This window comes from Notolabrus celidotus, chromosome 14, assembly GCF_009762535.1.
Source record: "Notolabrus celidotus isolate fNotCel1 chromosome 14, fNotCel1.pri, whole genome shotgun sequence".
Lineage (NCBI taxonomy): Eukaryota > Metazoa > Chordata > Actinopteri > Labriformes > Labridae > Notolabrus > Notolabrus celidotus.
Genome location: NC_048285.1, coordinates 28,223,443 through 28,249,200, shown reverse-complemented (window position 1 = coordinate 28,249,200; position 25,758 = coordinate 28,223,443). Strand labels below are relative to the sequence as shown.

At 38.2% G+C, this 25,758-nt stretch overlaps 1 protein-coding gene across 2 annotated transcripts in view; it reads right to left on the bottom strand.

Moving 5' to 3' along the window:
* Nucleotides 1-25,758, bottom strand: part of tenm4 (teneurin transmembrane protein 4) — a 164,342-nt gene that overhangs the window by 91,617 nt on the left and 46,967 nt on the right. For both annotated transcript variants that reach the window (XM_034701399.1, XM_034701400.1), the window contains exons 4-5: nt 11,096-11,317; nt 1,280-1,529 (exon numbers count right to left, since the gene is read on the bottom strand). In XM_034701399.1, coding sequence (XP_034557290.1) covers nt 1,280-1,529; nt 11,096-11,317 — 472 coding nt within the window. The remainder of the gene's footprint in view (nt 1-1,279; nt 1,530-11,095; nt 11,318-25,758) is intronic.

Below are 25,758 nucleotides of genomic sequence, written 5' to 3'. Positions count from 1 at the left end.
GACATACCAGTGTAGAATTGATCAGGGTCATTAAATTCCATGAAAATGATGAGACAAGGCCATTGTTATAGGAAAGGTGACTAATATTTCTGAGCCCATGTGGGTAATATAAATACTTAGAGTTGTATTACTTGAACATAAGGTGTCGAGCTCTCTTTAAGGGAATAGATCATAAAGACTACTTATATGGTTTGAGCATCGTTCTTGCCTGTTGCAGATCCAGCCTCCTCACCATCTGTTTTCTACTCCACAGGGAATACCTGTGCAGGATTAACTTTGGAGCAGGATGACGTGTAATCATTCATTATACCGCTAACCGTCCTTCTACCAGCTGAAATTGATGCTCATTTTCCTGTTGACTGAACCGTTGCACAAAAATTGGAGGAAGAGACAGTAATTCTGCTCATGGTTGGTTGTTTCGTCATGCCAAATTAGCTATAAGCTATTCTGTTGTAAACAGCGGTTTCATTTATTACAACGTAACATTTAGACTAAACACAATAGTAGGTCTGGGATATTTTTGAGGATTGCTTTAAAAAAGACTCCAATTCTAAATCATTTTAATGAAGAGAAATATTTTAATTTATTTAGTACAACTTTTTCAAAAATCAAAGCATCAAGCTTTTTCTTTCATGTTTACTCAGCAGGTGACCTGGTCGCACTGTGAAGGCCTTATTTTGTTTTTCTAAAGCTACGAGTGTAACGTTATCAGTACTAGTTGTGAGATCATTTGCCTTCCTATTCTTGATTTTTTTTTACTGCCTTGCAGTAAGACCAGGCAAAGAAATACCACAGATATTCCCTTTGTTACAATAACACTTGACAGATCTACTTCACACAAGGGCCTCCTATTGAGAAATGTGCAGGAGGACTGAATACTGATTAATATGAAATAAATAAAACTCAGGGCTGAAGTGGAGGAGCTATGAAGTCTGCTCATGGGAGCCTGAATGTAATTTTGCGAGAACAGTTTCATATCCAACGTGATTATAATTACTCTGCTGTTTAACTCAATAGCCTCCACATTAGGATTGCTGACATCAAACAAAGAACCAAAAGCAGGACTTTTCTGTTGTTTGCCACAACATTATGTTCATTACAAATATAGGCCTTTGCCCCTAGCAGGATCCTTCTTATTGCTTTGCTTCTTGTTAGCACTGCTGTAATTTAATATGGAGCAGACAGCATGAAAACCTGTGTTCAATGGCACCAGCTCAAGCCCAGTCTCACAAATGCCAACACTCTCTATACACTGTCAGGGAGACATGTTACACAGTACCTTGTTTCCAGGGGGATGTTACTGTTTAGCAGCCAGTTGTCCTGTGCGCTACCGGAGTCTTGACCACTAGCCGGACCCTCGGGGGGCACAGAGCTGTCTGTGGGTGCGGGACTTGGGTTGCTCCTTGGCGTGTAGTTGCCTCTATTCAGGGAGTTAATGGAGGCTGCATGGTGCTGATGATTGGGCGAGTGGGAGTGGGAGAGCGGGAGAGGAGGCGTCCGCAGCCGTGAGTGGTTTTGAAAAGCTGCGTCTGAAGGAAAGGAGGAAAGGACAGAAACATGTTAGAAAATGTAAAAGAATAATAATCCTTATTTGAAGTTTGTTTTTGCAAGGCACTTTGAATGTTGGGCTACCTTTGGACACACCATCAAAGACAAACAGGTTCACAGGTTTTAAGAGTCTGCGTCTGTCTTATTCTTATTATTTTCTTGTGGTAAGCTAACACAGTAAGAAGAGAAGCCTTATGTTTTATTTTAACCCCTTGAGCCTCAACACTCTGTTGATGAACGATTAGTCATAGTTTCACAAGCAGCCCATAAATTAACGCATGAACTGAAGACTAATTTCAGTGAAGAGCTCTAAAGCCCTGAAGTGAACCGCTCTTTAAAAGTCCCTCTTCTGCTCATTATTTCTTCAGAACAGTCTCCATCAAAATGTGCTTTCCTCCTCCTCCTCCGACAGAGACTTAGGACTGTTTACTCAGACCAGACACTGACTCCTGTGTAAACACAGAGCGGCTCTCTTCTTAAAACTGACCGATCCTTTAAGTTTCTTTTTTACATTCATTCAGACATGTTTGACACACATGTTCGAACACGTGTCGCAGTCTTTTGAAGCAACACTCTGTCTTGTGCCACAATTTAGCAGATGCAAATGAAAGATTTGAAACAGAAGCACACGAGTCCCAACATTAACGATCTGGTTCGCTAACAATCAGTCATTTGAGATTGTTTTATTATAAGTGATTCCAGCCTTCACATCCAATTCTACACACTTAAGCAGCCAGGCTTTGTTTCTTTTAACAAGCGCTTTCACCAGATCTGTTGTCAATTTACATCAGATGACTGGAAATGATCAGATACAATACAATACAATACAATACAATACAACAGATTGCATGCAGTGGTCCTACTGTATGTGCACTATATGATACACTGGGTGCACCACATGATAGATGACCAGTGTCCTTGTGCATTCAGTATACATTTGTTTACACATCTGCTAAGCCATTCATCAATCAATGAAGGCCTTGCTTTACACAGAGTGAAAGAGCTGCTTTCTTTATAACAGCAAGCCTCCTTTATTTCACAGTTATCCACAACACTAAATTGCCAATTTACAACACAGAGAGTGGAATACAGACACACAGAAGGCTTATTCTGTATAATCAGCTCCTTCATTAAAGCAACGCCAGCACCAGTCAAAAAGCTTACAGTCATTTAAAAAGGTTGTTTTTTAAGGTTAAGAACAAGAGGATGCCGTATCAGCATATGTCAATCAAGACAGATTAATAAACAAGCTACTATGGTGCAAATGTGACAGTGCAGGGGGGGAAGAAGTAGGATCATGCTCCAGTGCTTCATACATTTTAAGAAAGTGGAAGAGAGTCCAATGTGTTCACAGGTAACATGCTAATGACTCAGCAAAAAAAGCTATACAAAAATGTAGCTGCATCTGAATCATCAAACAGCTGTCAAAGTCTGTTCCTGTAAGTCTTTCAGAACACATGCTTTACAGGAAGCTGGGTAATTCTACAGCTTCAGACATTCTTTGTTTTCATATTTAGAATAATTCATTAGTCATCAAAAGATGAAAAGAAGAACACAATTACTTTAAGGCTCGGTTAGAAAACATAAGATGAACCAGAGAAAAGTACCCTTTCCTTTCTTCATCACTTTGAACAGAAAGCAATATGATGCATTTGACACAGTGACAGATGCTTTCCTGCTGAGCACTCCTTTGCACGACACTGCCCTCATAATTAGCTGAGCCACAGAGAGAGGCACACCACTGTCCTAATGAACAATAGACTGGTGTGCGGTAAAACCACAAAGTTGTTGATGACCCCCCTCCTGCTCAGTAATGTACCTGGTCCCCAAAGCCATTAATAAGGTTATGCTAATTCGATACAGGGACAGCTCAGATACGCACCGAGAAATATATCACGAGGACAAATGCATCACTGCCCTGGAATGCATTTACTGCTCAGTGAACAAATACTTTACTTCCTGTGGCGATCCAGCAAATGTGGGGCAACACATTTTTATTTCGGAGGACCTTCTTTGCAATACATTTAAGGAGTCATGTTGGGTTCTTAAAAAAATGACCTGAAATTAATCTATGTATAGTTATGTACTGCAAGCTACATATAAGTAAGCTTTGGTGCTAGTCTGCATTGTGAGTACGAAATACATTGCACTATTCATTTTTGTTAAGTCCACCCCTGATAACAAATGATCCATGAACAGAACCATGTAATTAAAATACAGATTTTTTTTTTTAAATGAATACAATATATGTTCTGAGCAAATACAGATCCTAAATAGCCAGATATATTTATTTGTATATTTTGATTTAATATAAAATCTGTAAATTCTAAAAACTCTAGATAGCATATTTATCCTTTTGAGGTTATTTTAACATTGTAGAGTGCAATAAAGTGTGGGGCGCAGTTTGTAAAGTTGTGCACATCTGCTTTTATTCTGGTATATCCATTAGGCTGCAGTGTGAATTTGTATTGGGCGCCGTTAGTACCAAAATAAGAGCTTCATAAAGCGATACAGATATCCTAACCTTAGTCGGTTACTCCATGGACTGCCTGCCACAAAAATGCTGGGTAGCCAGTTTTGGAGGTCACAAAGGGGTTTCACAGTGTTCAGAGATATTACTAACCCAGTCTATGGTACGGACAAGCTAAGTTGCTATTGCCAAGTCTGTATCGCTCTATGAAGCTTTTATTTTGGTGTTTCTACTAGGCAGCAGTGTGAATTTGCATATCAGCTAAAAATTTAGAATCACAGAGCAACATTTCACATTTATATTTATATTTAACATTTATATTTATATTTAACATTGATATTTATCATTTAGATTTATATTTAACATTTATAATTAACATTTATATTTATATTAAGCATTTAGATTTAGTTTTACATTTAGATTTATATTTAACATTTAAATTTATATTTAACATTTAGATTTAACATTTTGATTTATATTTATATTTAACATTTTGATTTAGATTTAACATTTAGATTTAGATTTAACATTTTGATTTAGATTTAACATTAAGATTTAGATTTAACATTTAGATTTAACATTTATATTTATATTTAACATTTATATTTAACACTTATATTTAACATTTAGATTTAGATTTAACATTTAGATTTAGATTTAACATTTAGATTTAGATTTAACATTTAGATTTATATTTAACATTTAGATTTAGATTTAACATTTAGATTTAACATTTAGATTTAACATTTTGATTTATAATTAACATTTAGATTTAACATTTAGATTTAACATTTAGATTTAACATTTAGATTTAGATTTAACATTTTGATTTATAATTAACATTTAGATTTAACATTTAGATTAAGATTTAACATTTAGATTTATATTTAACATTTCGACTTAACATTTCCATTTATATTTAACATTTAGATTTATAATTAACATTTCGAGTTATATGTAACATTTCGATTTATATTTAACATTTATATTTAACATTTATATTTATATTTAACATTTAGATTTAACATTAAGATTTATATTTAGCATTTGGATTTAACAATTATTTTAACTTAACGTATTTTTCACAACAAAATTAAATGTAAAGAAGATCACAAACATTCCTCTAAATGTGATAAAAAAAGTGACTAAAAATTCAGTCTACATTTTTATGATGTTTTGGAGCTAAATGTGGAGATATGTTGCTGGTTTTTTTTCAGTGTGCATAAAAAGGTGCATTCAGTTGAAATATAATATTCAATATATATGATATTCAAATGAAATGTAACTCAAGTTTAGATATAGTTTTTTAACATAGTCAAATAAAGTTAATTTCAAAGTAAGTTGTGCTTCTGGAAGTTCAAAAGCGTACATGATAAGTGATATAATTATTTAGTACTTAAAACCAGAGCACTGATGTTTCATGATTAGACGCCACTATGAAGTATTATTGAGTGTTTAACAAAATATTGTGCATCAAGTGTTCTGCACAGGAGTGTTGAAAAACTCACCTACTTCCCCTGCCTACTTCATTGCATGCATGTCACCACCTTTGTGCATCATACAGCCTATTATACAGAAAGAGACTAAGATAAGCTCTGCGTCATGATTCGAGTTGGATGCTCTACCGGAGACATGTTTGCCCTTGTCTAACCAAAAAACCCTTCAACAGCCAGGTAAGTAGTCTGTGTTATTTTTGTGCAAATAAACAGAGAAAGGAGAAACAGGAGACAAAGCACAGGGCAGCTCGACCCCCACAGATGTGGTGATTCAGCTACAATTATTCACTACTTTCCAAAGGACAGGAAAAATAAATGGTTTTCTATTGACCTGCTTTGCACAACGAAATTGGCAAGAAAAGGAGATTCATTTGTTATCAGAGGGACAGAGAGGGAAGACTTTGCTACAATAGCTACACTTTCACATGGCATTCAAAATAGAAGTCTAAAGATATCCATTCAGTCTGGGAATGTGGGTTTTTCATTTTTCTTCCAAACAGATGTATGCACCGGTTAAGGCCTCCTGACGCTTTTCCTAGACAAGTAATTAAGGCAAATCCACTTCATTAGCTTGGACGTCACCCCCACCCTGAGAGATAACTGGAATGTCTGTCTATTGGAGAGATGTTCTAATGGCTAGGAGACCACTGTCTGACTTATGAGGCATCAAAAAGCTGAAGTTAATGGTTGTTTTCAAGAGTTTTTATGAGAAATACTGAGAAGTTCTCAACATGTGAAATATTGTAAATGACACAAAACTAGGAATTTGATTTTAAAAAAAGTTTGCACCAAGGTCACATCAAGTACTGTGAATAAAATCATGAAAATGCATGACTTTTTATAAGAGCAATATTGAAAAGATTTGTTATAAAGGTTTATATCCACCTATGGAAATATTTCACATGCATCATTTCTGCAGCACTTCAATCCATATGGAGGGAAAGGAGATTTAGACTACACTCTGTATCATCCAGTGAGCTCTCCTTCTGAAGAAGGACAGAGGATGAAATCCACAGTACTAATGGTCACACCTGATGAAATAAAGTGATATGACATGTCCGAGACACCCGATCAACGCACTGGGGTGTGAGTCATTCGATGCAGAATTAATCAAAAGGCATCCAGCACCCAGATAAATCATTAAATCTTGCTTACTGCTACAACCCCTTTGGCTAATCACAGGAGCAGAATTTCCAGCTGAGTAGCATTTGTCTATAAAAACACGAATAGAATTTGTCATGAAGGCAGTGAAGCTGCACTCACTCCTGGCTCCCTGAAGCTGCTGCTCTCTCTGGCCCTTCTGTTTCCTCCACCATTAGAAAAGTCTGAAGGGAAGAGCCATACGGGATTTCTAGCTGTCTTTGCAGGACTCATTTGAAAGGTAACAGGTACCACAAACAACACATGGTGGGTATAACACTCAGCTCTCTCTGTGGGAAGAGGGGGAAAAGACCTTCTGGAGCCTTAACATAAGATTATGTTCATTACTAACCGGAGGAGAGAATTCCTGATATTGTGTTCATCTATCCATCCCTAACCTTCACTGGCAACAAATGACATTGTAGGTAAAACCTTTTAATAACTTCCTAAATGTTGGATTTAAACAGAAAAAAATGAACATGATACTTTTTTAAGCTAAGGTTTACCACAGTTTGCAACCTAATCCATTAGGACTTGTCCTGGCATATGCTTCCCTCCGCCTCTGTGAGATCAAATGGATTTTCTGTCATTCTTTGAGCTGCCTTAGAAAGAACAAGACAAGTGGTTGCGTATGTTCTGTTCTGTGTGTCACTCCGCTGCAGATCCATCAAGCGGTTGAAGATTTTGTTAGAGGGCACAGATGGTCTGCAATTATCATGGAATGAAAGTGATGTGTCTCAATTTGTGTCAATGAAAGAAGATATGTAGGTATGCAAAATGCATCATGCATTGTCTCTGCTTCATGAGGAACGGCAAGTTAAATAGAACCGGACAAATTGTCAGTTGACTCCAGTTCATTGATAGATCAGCATCAACATCAAGTGAAACCAATTCCTTTTGATACGTAATCTCAAAACTGTACTCTCACATATTCAGGAAAAACAAGGGCATGACATGCTGGCGCCATGTGCTACTCATTAAATTATTATCTAGCCTCAGATAGCTTCGGTCCTCTTGGTGTCTGCGGAGGAATTACTTTCTGGGCTGACCTCTTTTAACCACACGTCCCCCGTCCTTGCAGACATGGGGGGGTGATTAAGCAGTTCAAATGAAGACTTATTTGAATTCACACACACAATCACGTCCCCAAGCCTTCTCCCAGGCTCAGCATTCCTGCTTGGTCAGCTGTGAGGTGGGTTGTGAGCTGGCCCTTTTCACCAGGGAGTCCCGCTGCACTGAAGCCAGCACTGGCTGACCCCATGCGGTTTTGCATTAAGAGATGCTAATACGAGGAGGTTGCAGTGTCTAAGATCTTGCAGCTCAGCATGGCAGCGGGCTCCCACTGGCAGTCTCCCCAGGAAGAAGCCCCTCAGAGAAAGCCGAGGGCCACAGTGAAACACATGCTTCACAAAAGAACTGCAGGCTTCAGCGAGCAGCCTCGTCAGGCTAACAGAAACCCTGGCTCAGTGTGCTTCCAAAAAGAAAACAGGATCCCAAAAAATAAATAAACACTGCAGCCTTGGAGGCTACTAATGTGAATAACGATGTGCTGCTGAGAGCGTTTACTTGTTCGAAATCCAGCAGAACATTGTAAGTCCTGTATGTGGGCTAAAAGATGACCTTGAGCGAATGTAATCTGTAGTGATAAAAAGCCACCTGTTCCCCAGTGCAACAGATACACTATGAGCCAATTATTTAGGCTGCATAGTCTTTTTTGGGGGGTTGTTTATTCTGACTGTACAAAAGTAAACAACTCCTAAAACATTGTATCTCTAAATTTGAATATTTCTTTAATAACTGACCTGTGTGTTAAAGTGATCTGATTTGATGTTCCAGTCATTTTTACCATGGTGGTGGATTACTTTCTCTGCAAGTGTAATTTGCACTGAAAACCTGAAGTGCATACCTAATTCCAGATTATAAAATTGCCAATTACTCTGGAAACATGAAGTCTTTTTTTCTTTAAAGATTTTCAACTTCTGCATAAAAACTGAAGCATTGTTATTCCTTTCGCCTACCTTTGATAAAACCATGCAGAAAATTTGAGACATTTTCGTTTAATTATAGAGACTCATGCAGTTGTGCGTCTGTAACCTTGCTCTGTATGTCAGATCTACAGCACAGCCTATGTGCTCACTCTCATTGTGTCACCTTGAGATGATGAGGTTATGTAGCTGAAGGGAATGATGTTTCTACACATTAAACAAGTTTTGATGAAGTCATTTCCCTGAAATGGTGAAACCAGCCTGGGTTGATTGAGTTACTTAGTCATGTATATTATACGCCACAAAAGCTTGAGGGGCTGTGGGAATATATAATTACAGGAAGGGCCATTCTATAATTTTCGTTGGCAAAAATCTACACACAAAATAAAGCAGGGCGATGAGAGTGTACGTCAGCATCTCCTGTCTGTTCACATGCAGTATGCAAACGGTCATTTTTTAGCAAATCAACTATATTAGAAATCAACTCCAATTCAAGTGTCTGCTTCAAAGAGCAGCCAATGGGAGTGCAATGGATTGCTCCCTGAAATGAAAGTGTGAGCTAAAGTATAACCCAAAGTGTGAGATTTGAGATGAGAAACCAAAATCTTCAATCATAAAAAGCAATTGGATGTTGCAAATGTGCAAAAAGGCATGGAGCAAGCTCTCACGGCTCACTATGTGCTTTAAGGGAACAAACAGGGGAGGCTTTTTCTTGTTCTTTCTTAGATATTTTGTTGTCCGACCATGAAGAACATCAAACAAGAATCAAAGAAAAAGAAGAAAAGACAGGATGATTTTGTATAATTCACTGCTTATTCGTATGTAACTACAACATGCTGAAATGTCCTCAGAAGGAAATCACTATCATGAGTCCTGGTTTGATAAGTATTAAGTTACAGAAATGAGATAGAGGTTTACACCCACCAGAAAGAGCTACACAGAGACCTGCTGTACTGCAACTTAAAAAAGGATCTGAAAAAGTCTTCAGAGAACTACGGGAGAAACTAGAGCTGAGGATATTACTCCTCATTCCTCTCCCGCCCCCTTTCTGACAGCCTGAGGCCAACCTAAATGCTGTACCTATGCAAATCAGTGTCATTGTTATGAGACAAATCTGCTGCAGTAAAGGCCATTCCCCCCACCCATGTCCCCTTGAGCGCAGTCATGTCACTGCTGGGTGACCAGAGTGTTGCTACCGTGGAATTAGGGGGGAGATTTGCGACAGGATTAATAACTCATTCTGCAGGCTTTTCTGAGCAGGCAGCTGGGGCACTTTGGAGTTTGATGTAATTCAACCCTTTGGGTAGTTTACTTGGAAGCTTGATCAATTATTTAGACCATTTTATTTTGTTTTGTGTTTGCTGTGCCGGTGGGACAAGCAAGGAGCTGCTGTAGTTGAAAGACATCAACATTCAAATATCAGAAAATACCCTATTCAGGATGCAAATTGATGACTTACGAGAGATATGCAGCTGAGTTTGAATGATAACACTTTACATGAAAATGTAATCATGTACAGGAAAATACAACCTCACTACCAAGTGTTACATTGTCTGACCGCTAAAATAAATGTGGTTTCCTCAAGTTACCTGAGCCAAATACAGGAAAATATTCTCATGCCCATGAATATTTCATACAGCATGCACTGAGTGTTCGTGATGATATAAACAAAGTGCGATGTGTTAGTGAGAAAGTTAACCGCCTAAAGAATAAATAACACTCTTTGACTGCTACTTATATCTACAGTACATGGTTTACAGTCATTGGATTTCTGTCAACTGTCAACACCATGTTTGCAGTTTGAGCCTAAATGTCATCCTGTCAGTCTGAATGAGTGTTAAGTCAACAGCAGGAGACAGAGTGCTTCCTGAGGAATGAGAGGCTGACGTTTATTAATGAGAAACCACGATAGGAATTTTCAACCCTAATCTTCCTCAAGAGGCCCTATTTGAGATGAGGTATTATCTAAATCCAAAAGAACAGCATGTCTTTCATTGGGTAACACTTTTTGTAATATAACTTCAAAGGAGTGAATCCTGAGTTATGATACAGCAGGGACTATATTGCACCTGAAGTGAAGTAGGAGTCTTTTCCCTGCTTATTTATTTCTTGTAATGCAGAGGATGCATGCACTGTATATGAAGATTCTACTGAGGGATTGTGGTTGGTTACTCCCACCATTGCAAAAGAAATATCCGTGACAAATATCTCAGACTAACCAAAACCATCCATCGCTCTGAGTAAGCCTCTGAACCCTGCAGACCTTGCTTCAGAGAGTTCTGTGCATTTCCTGAGGCTACATATCGACTCAAAGTTTCAAATTCTCTCATGGTGCTCAGAAAAAAAGGGACATATTCTTGCCCATAGCCATCTGCATGACCTATCACACAACATATCCAGGAGCAGGGGGGAAGGCTAACCTCCAGAAAGCAACAGTAGTTTGAAAACCAACTCACCATCAGCAGTTGCGGTGGCTGGAGCATACAGGTTCCCTGAGCCAGTTTTAACTAAGAATGAATTGGGGCCAAACTCATCCTCAGAGTCAGAGTCCTGGGCTGGCTGAGCCGCACAGTTACCTAGCAACCCTCCCTGGCTCTCATTGGCTGCAATGGAAGGGGGAGGGTATGGGAGCTGCTCAACAGGGGAGGAGGAGGCGGATGAACAATGCAGCGGAGGACCTGTGGACCACAAACAGAGACAACACATGGGGGGGAAATGAAACACACCCAAACACAGGCAACATCACATAGGAGCAGAAAACACCCACACACACACACATACAAAAGGCACACACACACAGGCAAGACTTAACTCTGATACTTCAAAAACAAACAGGGACACATTTGCCTTTGTGTCTGCCGCCTCACCCCAGCTGGGAGGAATAATACAAACAACCGAAATGACTTTGAGATAATAGAAAAGGCAAATGCCTGGCACTGGTTTAGAGAAATAAAAACAACAAAACACCTTTCTGGAAGTGAAATGCAAAAAAAAAAAAGAAGAAAAGGTTACAATGCTCAAACCTTTTTTCAATCAGAAGAAAAAACATCAGTTAGGGGGTTTGAATGTATGAAAGCATTACCTTTACATAACACGAGAACATGTTAAGTCACACACGTCAGCTGGAATACAAAAACAGTCCACACACTCAATTTTAATTCTTCTATAATAACACCGTCTGAAAAGTCAGTGCACTTCCCAAACTGCACAAATTACACCAGCAGACTTAAATGTATGCACAATGCAGTGAGTGCATGAATAATATGTTCCTGGATATGTCCTGGTTGTTAATACCTCCTCCTGTGGAAGCACATATAACCCCTGCCAGCCAAGGAATGAATCCAACCTGAACCAATCCTGCTTTTTTTCTTCTGTACACGGTGTCCATCTCAGCCTTCCTACTTGTCAGTAATATAAAAAACCATAGGGATTAGAGCAGCCTCTCACCTAAATGGTACTGTATGAATAATTTACAGTTGTATTTATCTATACGGTCTTGGTTTTTTTTCTACCAATATGCAAACCCTAATTCTTACATATACATATATAGCACGTTTTTTCCTTTTAAGGCTTATTTGCTCCTCTCGCCGTGCTGTCACAAATGTTAAATCTCCACAGAGCTCCTATTAATGTGTGATTAACTTCTGATTCAGCTCTGTGCATACTGAAAATCGAGCACTTAAGTCATGCGTCTGCAGCGAACGGAGCCATCGCTTTCGTCCTTGCTCCATCATCCGATTGGTCTGTCGGTCATGATGTGGAAATTCCTGCTGACTATATTGTCATCCATCAGGAGAGATAAATTTCCTCTCCCTCTCTAATGATCCCTGAAGAGTATTAAAGTACAACTCACTGACTCGCATCTAATTAGGAAACAATTAGTGATACTAACATATCATCCACAGCCCCTTCCGCAAGCAGCGAATGTCCACTGGCCCAGAGAGTCCCAGTTTGTGCCTTATATATACTTCATAGCACACTTCATTTCACTCTCAATCCTCCAATGTCTGTGCAGGTAATGGCTGCAGAGGCACAGTGGCCATGCTGTGGGTTAATGACTGTGACAATGTTGTGCTTGAATATAGAGCAAAGTACAAACGGGAGGGGAAGAGTTGTTGAAAAGAGCATCATTACAAGCCTTTTACTGAAGCCCCCTGTTACGTCTTAGACACTACATTTAGCTTGTGTTTAAACAACAACACTCTGCTGCAGTATCACATCTTGAGCTGGTCTCTGCTTCTAAGAAGAAAGATAGTCTGAACTTCCTGACATAAAAGACTAAATTAGCTGTCCAAGTCTTGGACTTCATATTACAGCATTTTCCTTAAAGACAGAATTAATCAGGAAGACAAGGAAAGATTAAAGTCCTCCAAAAATGGTCAAAGTCACCACCTAAATTAGGTTCAGGTAGACAGGCTCAGCATTAGTCTTGGGCACTGAGGTTTTACTATCTCGCTGTGTTTAATTAATGCTTGCTAGTGCAGTTCATGCTTATGCAGCATGCACCTCAAGTCCCAGACAAGGCGAGGCGCTAAGCTTGAAATGGCCAGAGAAGTTTCTTCTGCTGCCAGAGTTTGTTCTCTTTGCCTTCACTCACTGTATCCAGCAGCAAAAGGGTACTTTTACTTAGGAGCTCCTAGACCATGCACTGCTGCCTCTGTTCATGACAGCTCCAGGAAGTGCCAGTAACTCCCTGACTACAAACACAGTGGACCACCAACTGCATTAACAGTTTTAATTAACTCATGAGTGGACCACTTTCAAGACAGACATACAATTTGGTTAGGGTGATCTGTTGGTACGAATATCTGCTGAATGACACTGTAGTGCCCAGAGAAACGCCTACAACAAGACAAAATGCCAAATACATGTCTTAGGAAAGTTTGGAGGATGACTGCTATTCTGATACAGAGTAATTATGCACAGGTTTGACAGTTAAATCCAGTGACAGCATTTCAGTTTTATACATTTGTATTAAATTCTGAAATATGACACAACCAGGGCGTAAAACAAAAACACACACCCGCCAGTCGCCGACAGAAAATTTTGTATTGCATGTGAGGTTTTGTTTTCATATTTTGACCCTCAAGGCGCACTGTACTTGTGATTTGGTACGTCGGGAACGGCGTGACGTCAGCTACTAGAGTTATATTCATTCCTATGCTTGAAGAACCACGGCGGGAAGAGCGTTTCAAGGAACAATTGGCGACACATTCCCGGCGTGAAGCCACCACAAACAGTGGCAGTTCTGGGGAGGGGCCAACAGGGGCCAGTGCCCCTGTAACACTGAACCTGGCCCCCCCTCCAAACCAAACAAATATTATACAATAAAAAAATCTTCGGTATCGCGCAGATGTTACAGGTGGAACACATGCGTGTGGCACTTGGTTCCAGTCCAGAGTGCTAAGGGACTCATGTTGAGTGTAAACAGCCAAACAGCTGCTGTCAGTCTGCATTTTGATATAGTACACAGTAGTATATATGTCTAGTATAAAGGGATGCACTGATGTTTTGCCAGTTTGTTCTCAGCCGGACCTCACCCTTCTCAGTCTTTTTTGTCAGGGTTGAATGTGTCCCTCTGACAACACCCTTGGCCCCAGCCTGGCCCCCCCAGTAACATTGGTCTAGAACCGCCACTGACCAGGAACAAAAAGGATAAACAAAGACGTTCCTGTTAAAGCTGTGAGACAGATTTTTGGCTCATTCAGTCAATGTAAAAGGTTGCACTTCTGAATATTTCTAACACATGATGATGCAGCAGTCACCTTGAAATGAAGTATAACCTAATAAAATAGCAATAATCAAATTGTATCTGTACATAACTGTATTCTTTAAGTGATGCTTAAGTTGGATTTTCATAATAAAAAGGTATGGTAATTGTTTTGAAATAAGGCATGGTTTTTCTATTTGGCTGGTACATTCTTGGAGGTCACTAGCCAATGGCAGATGAGGTAAAAAGGTTAATTTAACACCCTGCACACAACACATCATTGCAAAAGATTCTCTTTGGTAGGATTATTTCAAAATCATTTTAAATATCAAAAAGTTCTCTGTTGCAAGTTTTAGGCACACTTTTACTTTTTCATACACAAATCTAAGATATCATTTTTTGTATCAAAGTACTCATCTTAAAAAACTGACATTTATTTTCAAGGGAAAAATGATAACAGTATGTGGTACTAGTATGAGAGGCAGAAACTGACAGCAGCAGAGGCAAGTGAATGTGGGTGGCTAGGCATCACTTTTCCTTTTCTTTTTTTTTTCTTTTACAACCCTACAACTTACAATAAATAAGCAAGTAGGTGTTCCATGTTGTACTCACAAAGTTTCAGAGGACACCATTGAATTTTGCGAGAGGGCATTAGGTTTTACAGAGACAACAGGGATCTATGTTTTCACCATGCCAGACTTTCTAGGCAGTGATTGCAAAAAGCATTACATACAATAAACCTGATTAGCAGTGGGCATTATGATAAACTTCTCCTCATATTTTAACAGCTAGATCCACCTTCATAAATGATTTAAATAACCAGTTTATTCTTGAGCTTTTTTATATATTTTATGTCAGTCAAGTAGTCAATTTATCAACTAATTGCTTCAGCACTGGCGCTAATAAATAATTACAAACTTCAAAGGGATTTGTGGATACACCTTGCGCCCCAAAGACATCGCTCAACCTCTGCATGTTATGTTAATGTGATCAATCTTGGCTGTGCGCTTCTGGTTGTGTATTTGTATTGACTAATGAGTGTAGGCAGGAGGAAACATCAGCACAATTGTTCAAGATGTACACACCTACCTGAAGTCATTTAGGTGCAGGCTGTAAAATGCAGAGTCATGCATTATAAAGTATGAGCGATCAAATGAGAGTTTGTGTGTGAAAATGGCAGAATTAGGCCTTATCACTGATTCAATAAGCACAGCAAAGTTCATTTTATATCATTTTAAAAGTCTACTTTGGGTCAAGAGGTGAATAGGAAAAAACTATTCAAAGGCAGTAAACAGAAAATGTAGTAAAAACAAATCCTTTCACCTGAGGTGTCATGATCTTACGTTAGCTCTTTCTTTCTGATATTTTCTCTCTACTTTAGAGGTTAGGTTCAGTAATTCAGGTGAATTTACTGCAGGAAAAAATGTAATTAAAAAGTCAAGCACATTAAATAAGATCAATGACTACCTAAGTTGACTGCACTGCGCAACGACAGATGTGTGACTTCATGGTGACAACAGAGATTATTTGTACATTCAGTGTCAGTAGCTCCAGGCAGCAACTATGAAACATGCAATGTATTTAAAGATGAACAGAAAGAGGAAAAAAACAAAAAACCTCTTAGCTCCTGTCCTATAACATCAACAGATGCCAGGCAGCATACAGAGCGTACAGGATGCAGAGGAACAGCTCAGCCTTACAGAGTCATCATAACGCTGTGACTCTAGTTTTTAAAATGCAGATTGTGCTGATTCTCCTTTTACCACACAGCATGCTGCTCAGCACACAGGTTAAGTGTAGATACCAACATTTTTATTCAGTTTAAATGATAAATTAACATCTTATTGTCCTGCAGAGTGCATACTGCAATGTGTGTGTTACCTCATTGACTTGGACCGTTTGGATTATCTTTCATTCAGGGGCTGTGCAAAAGGTTGGCAGTGTCTTTGGCAGACCAGTACAACGTTGCGTAATTTGCTCCTGGCTCCAATTTTGTCATCCAGTGTAGGTGGAGTGGGATTCGCTTCAAAATGTGATGGCATATTTAAAGCATTTGTCATATTTTCAGCTGTTTGACTCAATTGAATTTTGTACAGACTGCTACTGCCACCATCAAGGGCCAGATAGTTAACATTCACTCAAAGCCTTCGTACTCTGCTGTGTATGTTTTTAGTGTATTTGCAGGTCACATTGAAACAGGTTGCTATTTCTGTGCTTTTTCCACATGACACAAGGTCAGATTTCCAGAAGTGCTGTGGGTATTGTTTCTGGCCTTCACCTACCATGTTTTCTGTATGAGAAGTGCCTCATGTGTAGTGTGTATTTCAGGGAGTTAAAATGGTTTGGCACAGTCGTTCTGCTGCTGAGCTGCCATCACATGTAACAGAGGCAAAACAGCGTTTCTGTGAACACTGGAGATGAAACAGCAATGTTTGCGTATGAATGTGTGAGCATATGACGCTCTCACTGTTTGATTGTAAGACTGACTTCTTTGGACGGTCATCCTAAATTGGCCTTTTGAACTTGGTTAAGAGTCCCAAGGTGCAGGACACAGCGTCACAAGAAAAGCTTTGTTCCCGCTGCTATTACTGAGCTGAACAAGCAATAGCTTTTATTTTCTCACACAGTCAGCCCCCAATTTTATGACTTGAGCCCGGTTTGTTTTATTTATTCATGTGATTCTATCGTTTTTATTGGTTGACTGTTATCTGATATGCATTTTAAATGGAACCTTAAGCACTTTTATCATTTTTTCATGTCTATTCATTTTACCACTTTTAGTGTTAGATTATTTTTAGGATATTTTTGTATGACATCTATCTTGTAATTTTGTATTGACCTTACATCTCACTGGCTGCAAAACAAGCTTGCCTACGGGTATAAATAAAGTAACCTGAACCTGATATTCTTTTCTGCATTACAAATACACTACCAGTCAAAAAGTTTGGAAACACCTTCTCATTCAAGGGTTTGTATTTATTTTAATTATTTTAAACACTGTAGATTAATACTGAATACATTAAAACTATGAAAGAACATATATGGAATTATTTAATTCACAAAAAACTGTTAAACAAATCAGAATATGTTTTATATTTTAGATTCTGTAAAGTAGCCCCCTTTTTCCTTCATGACAGCTTTTACACACTCTTGGTATTCTCTCAGTCTGCTTCATGAATTGGTCTCCTGGAATGGTTTCTAATTAACATGAGCCTTGTCAAGAGTTCATTTGTGGAACTACTTGCCATCTAATAAGATAAGATAGGATAAGATAAGATATTACTTTATTGATCCCTGGGGGGGAATTCAGTTGTTACAGCAACCCAGACATAAGTACAATCAAGAAGAAGTTTCAATAAGTAAAATAAAATAAAATAAAAATAGATAAATTAAGATAAAATACAATTTAGATATATACAATGTTACAAATGGAATTTAGATTGAGTGTTTGAGACCATCAGTTGTGTTGTTCAGAGGTAGGGTTAGTACACAATGGATAGCCCTATTTGACTACTGCTGTAATCCATATTATGGCAAAACCAGATTATTTCATAGTTTGATGTCTTCAGTATTAAACTACAAACCCATTGGATGAGAAGGTGTGTCCAAACTTTTGACTGGTAGTGTATGTGTGGGACCATTTCCACAGCTCTCAACAGAATCAGATAGTCAGAAAGATATTCGGTTTGTCTAATTAACTTTCTTTCTACATCTTTTAATCAGCAGACATTTCATTGCATGTATTAAAAGAATTGATGATGGTGCAGAGCCAGGAAGGCTCCCTAAAGATTAAAGTTTTATTCTTCTTACCAGCATCTGTTAACTACCAAAGCTTTCATGTAGGAATACTTATCCTTTCAGCCGATAAAGTATCTCTGGAGCCATGTGAAGGTGGCAGGTCCGTGATTATGCACAGCAGATCTTTATGTTAACATGATTAATTTCTCTTCAAATAGCACGAGGCTATTTCAAAGTCAAAACAGAAGCTTCTGCATTCCCTCGCACATTAAATTAATCAGTTATACGTTCACACTCTTGACATTAATGTGACAAAAGCTGTGTTGGAAACAGTGACATCTTTAAGACTGTATTAGAAATATGGCCATTGTTAGTTTCAGTCCGACATGTATCCGTTAATAGCTGTTTGCACAAGTCACATTTTTTTAATCAGTATGAGTCATAAAAAGTTTTACTCTGTTGTAATTAGTGAAAATGAACCATAAGTTTTGTTAAGTTGACATTTAACATATTCATAATAACAAAGTTATACTGTATTGTTTCGCTTTGACACATTAAGAATGCAATGAGTCTATTGCCATGAAAAAAACAAGTTAATTACTAGTTCATTTCTTGACTTATATTCTCAAACAATGTACTTTGGCTTTGCCTGACAGCGTACCCACCTCTATAATGACAGCCTATTCTGAGCTGTTGTGGACATGTTTACAGTGTGCAACACAAATGTCCACAAGCTCAGAATTGCTTTCATGTAAAACCAATAAAAGGAGGAGGTCTGATGCCCTGACCTTATTGGGAGCATTTGAGATTAGACGGTTGCATTATGTAAAGACAAATGCAGATATGACAGCTGATCAATAAGAAACGCTGTAAGCAATTTTGACACAACAACTGCACACAGACACTGTGACACCAAGACCGATTTTCTCCTCAGGGTTAGAAAACAATTTTCCAGAGTAAAGCATGAATGTATTATTTATTTCTATTTTCCCTGTAAATTTGCCTCGGGGTGGACTTTGACAGCTTTGAAGAACAATACTTGTGGGCTGTGATCAATAAAAACAAAGGCACATCACAGTAGGGCAGAGCTCAAACTAAAGATAGATGAAAGAGATGAAATCAAGCTGAGTATTATCAGTTTGTATCCTTAACACTTATGTTATCCTGAACATTATTGAAATGGCACTGGATTCATACTTTGTTATCAACAGCAGTTTTAAATGTGTGCAATCATAATGCAGCTAAAACAGCTATGGATGATAAATAACATTAGCTTTGTTTTTCTAACAATTCATTCTTTTTCTATGTCGTGATAACACTTTGATGTGCATTGAGGTTATTTGTGTACGTGCTCATGCAATAATTATCTTTGTCTGACCACTTCAGGCGACACAAACATGACGCCTTAATTCTAGTCCTGGCATTATTAGGATTCTCAAATTGACACAATTGTTTTTGATTGCACAGCTGAAAGCCATAACTGGGCTTTTATGAAATTAATACTTGATAGCTGATCTCATCTCCAGACGAAACAAAACAAAAAGATGAGACGGTGTAGAAAGACGGCTGAAAGCAACAGTGTTAAACAGTTGTGTGCCTAATGCAAAAAGTTAATGTGACAAACTGTGCCTCATAAACAAACACACGTCGTTTTTTGGAGAAAAAAAAAAATCACTTTATGGTTAAATTAAACTATCAGAATAAGCATTTGATTGCAGTAATACCTGGACAACCACAAGCTCACTATTCTGGAGGGAGTTCTCCTGGAAACTTCAAATAAGACACTTCAAAACACAGTTTATTCAATCAAAATACAGCCACAGCATCACATCAAGCTGCTGGCGTAACTGTGGAGAAACTGAAGCCAACCACACTCATGTATTATACTCGTGTCCTGTGTTGAAACAGTACTGGTCCCCAGTCAGAGAGGAAATAAATGAGGTTTTTAATTGTAATATTTCCCTAGGTCCATAAATCCTGCTTTTAGGAACCGTCCCAAAGGCACTGTCTCTTGCATCAGACAAATACCTGTATGGGATTTTAAGAATAGCAGCAATGAAGCAGGTGACTAAAAACTGTCTGAGCCTACCACAAATAACGAAACGGAGAGCAACTATTAATGCAATCCATAACATGGAAAGAATAACACATAGGATAAGAAATTTAAGCGTTTTTTGAGTAACGATGGAAAAAGATAACTAACATTTATGTATATAAAATCTGATTAAATTTCCTCTATGCTTTTATTTTCCCTTTTTTAAAAAAAAAATTGTATTCTTGTCGATGTTGTAGATCTTTTTCTCTGTACATTTTCTTTAATGTTTATTTCTGCATTAGGTATCAAATCCTAAACTCATGGATGAGTTAAAAATGAATTGTTCATTTCCAGAAGGTAGCCGTTTATAAATTATAAACAAACTCATCAATGCTAATGCTGACATGCTGTTACCTCTTTGTTTGGTCTTGTTTTTTTGTTTTGTTTTTGTGTGTTTGTATGTGTATTTTCACTCTGCTTTATATATTGAAAACTATTAAATATATTATATTAAATATATATATATAGTCTATTAAGAGTAAAACAAGTTGGAGCGAAGATTTTGGGTCCCACTTAGATGATGTAATGTGGAAAAATATTCTGTTAAATGCAAAGAAAATTACATGTTCTAACAAATCCTATGAAACCCAATACTAAATTATTCATAGACTGCATGTTACCCCAGCTATTCAAAGTAAATATGATTCCATGTGCTCATCATTTTGTTGTAAATGTAAAACTACCAGTGGTACTTATAGCCATCTGATGTGGACTTGTCCTTAAGTTGAAGGTTTTTGGCAATCTGTCCAAATGGAAATTAAGAACATATTTAAAATTAGTGTTCCTTTTAAACCCATTTAGTTTTGCATTGGGATTAGATTCAACCTATCAATGAAAACATAGATACATTCTTAGAAATGCTCTTTATGCGGCACGGCTCACTATTCTCCAGAAATGGTTGGATGAAGAGCCTCCTGACATTAAAACACGGTATGAAAAACTCATGTCTATTTTACCATTAGAGAGATTATCTCATGTTCTCAGAGGAACTCTTGAAGTTTTAGTAACAGACTGGTCACCAATAGCAACTTATCTTAAATAAGAATGGGTAAGAGTTGTAAGTATAGGGGTTTCAAATGTATCACATTAAAATGCTACAGTAGCGGCAGTAGCTCAGTCCATAGGGACTTGACTTGGGAACCGAAAGGTCGCCGGTTCGAGTCCCAGTATGGATGAAGTTTGGCAAGTGGACTGGTGGCTGGAGAGGTGCTGGTTCACTTTCCTGGGCACTGCCAAGGTGCCCTTGAGCAAGGCAGCAAACCCCCAACTGCTTGGGGTGCGCTGGTTGATGGAAGCATCCTCACTCTGACATCTCTCTAAGTGCATGTTCACTGCATGTGTGTGTGCATTGTATGTATATACCAAAATCTGTGTGTGTAGCATGACCGAAAAATAACATGAGTGAAAAAATTGAATTTCCCCCTGGGGATTAATAAAGTACATTCTTCTTCTTACATGTATACATTTTTCAGGTTGTGATTGCTGCATGTACAAACACAGTAAAATAAAAGTTTGTCCTTTATTTTATTTTTTGTCTTGTTTTGCTTTGTTTTGATAATGTTTTCTGCGGGAGTGTTTATTTTCTTTGTGGGGTTTTTGTGTATTGTGAAATCTTTATCTAAGGGTAAATATATTTAAAGTGAAAAAACAAACAAACAAAAAAACAACTATTAAATAAAAAGTATTTAAAAAAGTAATAGGCACTGTATTGTCATTGTAAAAAGACACAACTAAACTTGGGGAGCATTTCTGTACAGAAGCATCACAATCTGGTAAAACAAAATAAACTAAAAATTATTAGTTGATTGGCCAATTTTTTTTATCAAAGGTTAAGATGTTCATTAGTTCATAATGACAAGAACTTCATACCTTTGGCAAAGTGTAACAGAACACTACCGCCACACCACTCTAGACAACCAAGACTTTCAGACACATAGACACGCTTTCAGAGGAAGTGGGAAATGAGCTTTTATGAGGCAACATTGGAAAAATGATAAAACTTTCTCTGACTGTGCCATTTACCTGCTAGGAATCAATATCATAATAACAGAGAGTGAACGTAATGTATGATAGGGTTGAAACAAATTGTAAATACCCATAAATGTTTTTTCTTACACCAAGACCATTACTGAGAAAATGGAAATTATATCTGTGTGGAATAAAAAGCATTACCACAGAAGGCACAATTCCATTCAAGTTGAACCCACAGCATTTCTATCAGCACTTTAAACCCAGCATCCATTACTTACAACTACTGTATGCTCTTAAAGACATGTTGAATGCCAAATTATTAAAGGATTGCTTGAGTAAATCCACACAAAAAAAACAAGCAAATATCTCCGGCCAATAGAGATAAAGTGCTGGCTGAGAGAAATGGTCAGAGCTGGGTTATTCCAATCAAATTTGGAGTTGTCACAATTTCCATAAACATGTTAACAGGACATTGGCCTTATAGATAAACCTTTATCCCTCATAACACTGTTACATTAAATCATATAAACTTAAAGATGTTGTCACGCTGTGCTAGCTTGTTCATCTAAATGCAAGGGGTGAAAAAAATGTGACCAGGATTTGATATAAACAGCAGAAGTAGGACATAAGTCGTAGCACTCAGTGTAGAACTGATGTTTCGAGGGTATCACCTAGGAAGATGAAAAGTAGGCCAGGGAGGCTGAGACTGGCGATGCAGTTTCTTCTCTGGGTGATAATAAGACAGACTCCTTCCTTGGTCATCCTCCACCTACACCCCCTTCTGGCTTCTGCCACTCTCATCCATTCAGTCCACTCTATTGCGCAGTATTGGTGAAACCGTGTGCCCTGCAATCCAGCCCGAAAGACACCATCTGTTTCAGCTCTCTATGACAAACTGGAGAGTGACTCAGACTGGAAATGTGAAAACGCTTTCTAAAATTAACTGAACTGATATTTCAGAAGAAGAGTTTCTCCAGTGTTACACCGGAGAAATATTCATGTGCAACCTAAATAAAACACAATGTGGATTTGTTGGCATTTGAATCATGTTAAGACTGATGCTCTATCACTAATTCATCCATTTCTTGACTATTCAGCTTTAAGGACCCAACTGAAAAATGTAAATCAATGTTAGTTCTGATGAGCTCTGACATTGCTAAATCTCTCCATGCAGCTCTATTCAAGTATCCCGGGGGGCTTTCTTTGTTCTAGGATAAAAAGTAAAGGTTTCCTACCCCCCCTCACCTCAAGCTGTTAACAACATCCTGCAGGCCTGTGATGGCTTTTGTAAAGGATCTCCTGGTCAACACCAGTGTTTGTACCTGACATCAGGACAAGATATCTTCTCTTCTCCAACAGCACAGACAAAGTGGAATAAAAAAAAAAAAAACAGGCTTCCAAATAATTCCACACTAAATCAGCAAGCCCCCATGCAAGGGATTCCAGACTTCAAAGACATGCACACACTAATCTGCTTTATATGGGTGTTTCTGGGTCTCTATCATAGCTCAATCATCAACTGAGCCGACTTAAACCATGGCTGAAAAAACAATGCTAATAGTGGATAATTATCAGCTTTTACTCCGTCTGCACTAGCTGCTCTATTCCCTCTCCCATCGCACACAGAGCTGGTGAATAAACACAATGGCATGAATAAATAATGACCCCACAATCCTCTTAAGGTCCCCAAATGGTGAGGGGAAAAAAGACAAAAGTTTACTTTTGGTGTTTGAGAGCAAGCGGAGCCTGAAATTGTAAGCGACTCATTAGGGCTACATGTGGCTTGCCTGGGGCCTTGCTGAACAAAGATGGCACCATCCCCACCCTGCCATTCCTCAGCACACTCTAGGCCTGGCCTAATAAAATTCTAAAGTATCCCCTTAAGAAACAGCTCCAGTCCTGTTAAAGACATTCAAGGTTTAAGCACAGCTTTAAAAACCTTTACATCTTTCAAACTTTGCCTGGGATGACAATTTTATGAGAAGACCACCTTTGCTTGATTTGTGCAGCTCTGCTTTGCTGCGTACAAACAGAGTGATATGTATGCTTTCATAATGAAGGAGCATACCTCGGTTAAAAAATTACTTCCTTGTCTCATCATGCTCTCCAGATATCTTACATAAAAGCCCACTGTTTTTCATTTCAGACACTTTGTCAGTGTTAAAGAATTGATTTGCGTGTGCCTCCCGACTCCCACTGAGTGCCTGACAGTTCAAAGGGCCATCTGAAGCACGATCTGTCGGCAGGCTTGTGTTTCTAACTGCTTATATAATTCATACCAGGGTAAAACTAAACAAAAAGCCAGTGAGAGTTTGAAGCCTTGCAATAAGTTTTTGTTGACAGTAAATGTAGAAGAGTGCACAGCAGGCTGCATCACCTGCAATAGAAGAAGAAGAATCCTGATCTGTTAACAGCACAGGAAACCCTTTTTAGATGCTTCCCCTCTTTCTGTTTAATTAAATTAATTCCAGTGATGTGTGAAAGGTATACATAAAAAAAGATAATTTATGCAGACAGAAAACACAGTTTCTGCAGTGTAATTGTAGAGAGAGTTTGGTCAGAGTAAGGTAAACCAATTTCAATTCCAACTTTCCACTGAGGCGATGAATAAAAATGAAGTTGCCTGGGGGGGAAAGAGTTCTAGAAACCGCTGATGGGAAACAACATGAGCTTCAGAATTATCCTTTAGACATCACATCAGGGGAAAATCAGAATGTGAATATAAAATACATTTTTTCATTTCCATTAAGAACATGTTAATATTTAATTAACAAGCATAGTGAGAAGAGCCAATACACTGCATTTTGATAATTTTCATTTGAACATGTTAAGAAGGATTTCTAACTCGCTTCTTTTTCAGCAGTCTGACTTCATTTGAATTCCTCAACTTTGTGTTGATTCTGTATTTAATTGTTAATACATTTGTTGTTCTGTTTGGATGTTTTGAGCCGATGTGATCGGAGCCAATGACCGGGATTGAGGCCGATCAATGTTTAATTGATCAGCAGCAGCTGTGTGAGCGTGACACATTTTTACATCCTTTGTTTATTGCACTCTATTTGTGGGATGTTTTCTTATGTGTCATACAATATGCTTTCATTTACATTACACCAAATGCATTTTTCTGAATACTGAAACCTCTTGCAGGCTGACTCATATAAACCTAATTTTCTGACACTTGTCTTAGATACAAATATTACAACCAAGTGAAAGGTGTGAAGGATGATTCCACTTAATGACACTTACGTTTTAATACCTGGTTTTCTTATTTTGTTTGCTCATAAATGCACCATGCAATATCTCTTCTTTACAGTCCTGTGTAGACGGGGCATAAACAACTCTCACTGGACCACTTTTTATAAGTTGACCAAATTAATGGAAACTTTCTGGCCTCGCAGCATTTTGTGACCCTTAATCAAATCACTTTTTATTGCTGTGCAGTTGTGATGAATCTGAACAGAAACTATATCTTCACTGACTCCTAGATTGCATTTGGCTAGAAGGCCCTTTCTCTTTCGTTTCCTTCAATGCTGCATTTTCAGTGTCTTTCCAGTAATATTGACTTAAAAAAGACGATGCAATCTATAACTAGGGTGGCAACTGAA